This window comes from Anneissia japonica, unplaced genomic scaffold, assembly GCF_011630105.1.
Source record: "Anneissia japonica isolate Jap-2015-1 unplaced genomic scaffold, ASM1163010v1 scaffold1881_len754168_cov175, whole genome shotgun sequence".
Classification (NCBI taxonomy): Eukaryota; Metazoa; Echinodermata; class Crinoidea; order Comatulida; family Comatulidae; genus Anneissia; species Anneissia japonica.
In genome coordinates, this window is record NW_022757845.1 from 190,511 (window position 1) to 194,471 (window position 3,961).

The following is a 3,961-nucleotide window of genomic DNA, read 5'->3' on the forward strand; positions in this document are numbered from 1 at the left end:
AGCTAAAGAAGCAATGCATAAGGAGGCATTAGAAAGAAAGGGGAAAGGAAAGAAAAGGTAATTAAAAGGAAAAGGGAGACTAAAGAAAGAAAAGGTAGGTAAATAGGAATCACGGAAAGTTAAGGAAGCTTATACCCGATTCACACGTACAAAAATCTTACCAATTGTAACAAAATGTAACCAAAAGTAACATTTTACGGCACGTGTGAAAGTACCTCCGTGTAATATCCTTGTAAAATCTCGGAACGTCTTGCTAATCTTTACCAGCCTCGCTGAGGCTGGTAAAGCTTCCGAGATGTAACATGGATGGATCTGCGCATGCGCAAGGATTTCAACACAACAACAATCTACTGTTTCACAGGGTTCTTTGAATTTTCTTCCTTCTGCATACGATTCTGATCCACTAGAAATAGATAGGCCTACAGTAGTTTTTGTCAATGATGAATGAATTACCCTTTTTATTGATGTTAATTAGTAATGGTAGAAGAAGAAGATGTACATAAAATGAACGTCGGGATGGTGTTAGTACTATTACTAGTATTACAAGAGTCGACAGAAACGTTGGAAGCTATGCCTAGTTTAGTAGTAGTAGTACAGCAGTTGTTAAGGGTATCAATTGCTTCGAATGTTTACTGTGATGGTGGGTTCAACAGTCCATCTGTGACAGGGGCTCTCAACTACTGTAGGCCTAGGCTAGACCTATATCGCAGTAGGGGAAAAAATGGTTCATTGAATAAACACTGAATAAATTTTACACAACCTTGGCATTACCTTACAGACGCGTGTGAATGCTTTTTATCTCGCGATCGCTCGGTTACAATATGTTACTTTTTGTTAAATTTAACTTCACGTGTGAATCGGGTAATAGAATGAAAGTAAAAGAGAAGATAAGTAAGTAATTAGACGGTTAGCTAATACTAAAATAGAAAACAAAAACAAGGAACGTGAAAGTGAAATATAAGGTCAGTTAACATATTTTCCCCCTCTAGGGACCTTCTTTTGTTTTGCACTGTTGAAGCTTGTCAACTACTGTGGTAGTCAATGACAGCCACTTGTTCTGTTGATTCAGAACGGTTAAGAACTTTATTATTATTATTTATTTCAGTGCCCCCTCAAACCTGGCGCCCGGGGCACGTGCCCTCCTTGACCCCCCCTTAGCTATGCCACTGCTGCTAAGGTCCTACTAAACGGCAGGGTTTAAACATAAGCACACACGTGTGTTTGTGGGACACATTTGTGCTTGTTAGACACGCACGTCACATATTCCTGGTCTTGTTTTTATTGGTCAGTTGTTAAGTTTGATTCGCATACCGGAATGGAATGGTCCATTACTTTATAAACATAGTTTATTAAAAGAAATTAAATATAAATGAATTTCGATTTTTTTTTTCATTTATAGTTTATGAGCTATGGTTCAAGCAGATTATATATGAATTGGATTCCATTTGCGATATTTTAAGTAGCATTCCCGTAGCTGAGAACAAACAACTTGTAATGAATTCGAGACTGGGAAGAGTCGTCGAAATCATGAAGGTAGTTGCGTTTGCATTTTCCATTTAATGCTTAAAAAATTTAATTTTATTTCATTACATTAAATATTTTTCTCACTGTATGGTTGTTATTTATGTTCTTTAAATTATTTATATTGCGTTCATCGAGCCGATACTATTTCATTGTATGTTTACATGTACATTTGACAATAAATTTAATGTATCTGTATCTGTTAATAATGAAATAAAATAAACCAGTCAAAAGACTGTATTGCAAGGTAAGTTGTCATACACACACTTACCAAGTCTTTCACTATGTTCTATTATGTGAATTTTGAGTGTTGTTTCTTTTAGCTTCTTGTTTCTCAGTTCAGCGTGATCGAGACGATGACACCACATGACTTTGCGGATTTTCGACCGTACTTATCATCAGCTTCTGGCTTTCAGAGTTATCAATTTCGCATTCTCGAGAACAGAATTGGGATTAGGCCTGTAAGTAAAGTGGTGCCAGTTGGACCTAAAAAGGAGGGGGTGGAGGGGGCAGTCAATTATTTATAACAATATAATTATATAATTTAATACGATCCTTCTTCTTTCATCTCATGATAACGACTGACCACTTAGGCATTTTTAATCAGAATAGAAACTATATCCATCGAGAAAATTTTCAATAAAAATATAGTAGAATGAAGTTAGCTAGGCTGAAATATAAGATTGCCATATCAAAATTTTGAATACTAGGGTTGTTGTTGTAAATATGTTTGTGATTTTTTTTTCCCCCAATCAGGAATGGAGAATTAAGTACAACCAACAAGAATACAAACAAGTCCATTGTGCAGCAATTGCTAAAGATTTGCAGGAATCTGAAGATAAGATGTCTTTACTTCAGCATGTTGAGGTACACATACCATACAGTGGTGGTACCAGTAGGGGGAAGGAAGGGGGGGCAGGGGAAATCTCTCCTGCAGGACAGGCATGTAACTTCGCCCACCCTCCTTCTGACCCACGACAAGGTCTTCGGACCAAAATAAATAATTTGCCTATCCAAATAACACTTATTTTAATTGCCAATCCCTAATATTGTAGTCTAAAAGCACAATTTAGTACATACTAAGCCATAAAAATTATTTTTATTCGGGGACCCTGACCGAGGCTCTAGTTGGCTCCTTGGTTCAGACCACCTGACAGACACAAAATAGGAAGGTTGAGGGCGCTGCACTGTTGCCAACAGAAGCTTTGTGAATTTCTATGCAAATTTCATGTTGTTAAATACGTACTGCAAGTATTATTCTGTCTTCAATGTGCTTTAAAGCAACACGCACTGGCAACACCGCCGTGCTCTCCAAAGACTCTAAAAAAGCAAAGGGCGTGAAAGATGAAGAGGAGGGCAATCAAAGAAAATTCAGGAAGATGTGCAATTTTGGGAAATTGATGATTTTAATTTTCCTAATTATTATTTCTTCCTAAAGGAATGGCTGGAAAGAACCCCAGGTTTGGAGGCAGATGGTTTTGATTTCTCCAACAAAATGAGAAAGAACATAGACAGAATGCTAACAGAAATGAAAGCGAAAGCAGAGGTAAAAAAAATAGTACAGATATATTATAATAATGTTACTACACTAAAGGCCTGTTTATACTTCAACGATAACGATAAAAAAGCTAAAAAGCGATTGTTCATCAAATACAAAAGAATTAAGAGAAGTTTTAACACTAGGACGATTCGATAACGATTTATCATGTATACGATAACAAAATATTTTTAAAAATCAAATCAGGTGAGGTCATCATCATGGAAAAACGATAAAATCGTTGCTACTACTACAATTTTAATGTTTTTCCATGATTATGACGTCATCTGATTTGATTTGTCAAAATATGTTGCTATCGCATAACTGATAAATCGTTATTGAATTGTTCTAGTGTAAAAACTTTTTTGATCGTTATTGTTGAAGTATAAACAGGCCTTAACAAGTAGTTGTGATTTGCCCATATACGGGCATGATGATGTCATGTTACACCCTTATATGGGCAAACCCACAGGTACTTGTCACAGTGCCGTAGGAAAAACATAGACAATCCATGGCTACCATCAGTTAAGCTGGTTGAACTACAGTATGCAGCTGTATTTTGTGTGGAGTGGAGTTTAAGTCCTGGGTTCAATTCCTGTCATAGCAAGACTTGTTCTCACTACTAAAAACAAGTCCACTCCCTCAAAAAGAGACATGGTTTATAAAATATCGTCCATCCTATGATTGCTAATTACTTGGGGACTCAAACTAGGTCCCCAAAAATGGCGGCTACAAATGGCGGCTCTAATTGGTTTTTTTTTTAGGCATGCTCTGGAAAGGAAGCCAAGGAAAACATGGAGCAGTACCTGAAAGATAAGGAGACTTTTGATAGTATTTTTGATGAAAAAACACATGCTGCTCTGGTTAAGAGAGGTAAATTGTAGTTATGTATATATATATATA

General features: G+C 36.5%; 1 protein-coding gene across 1 annotated transcript in view; it reads left to right on the forward strand.

Moving 5' to 3' along the window:
- LOC117124912 (tryptophan 2,3-dioxygenase-like) overlaps positions 1 to 3,961 on the forward strand; it is a 23,475-nt gene that overhangs the window by 14,401 nt on the left and 5,113 nt on the right. Inside the window, exons 3-7 of the mRNA XM_033271250.1 lie at positions 1,400 to 1,533; positions 1,845 to 1,982; positions 2,278 to 2,388; positions 2,960 to 3,067; positions 3,823 to 3,931. Of these exons, the coding sequence (XP_033127141.1) occupies positions 1,400 to 1,533; positions 1,845 to 1,982; positions 2,278 to 2,388; positions 2,960 to 3,067; positions 3,823 to 3,931 (600 nt within the window). The remainder of the gene's footprint in view (positions 1 to 1,399; positions 1,534 to 1,844; positions 1,983 to 2,277; positions 2,389 to 2,959; positions 3,068 to 3,822; positions 3,932 to 3,961) is intronic.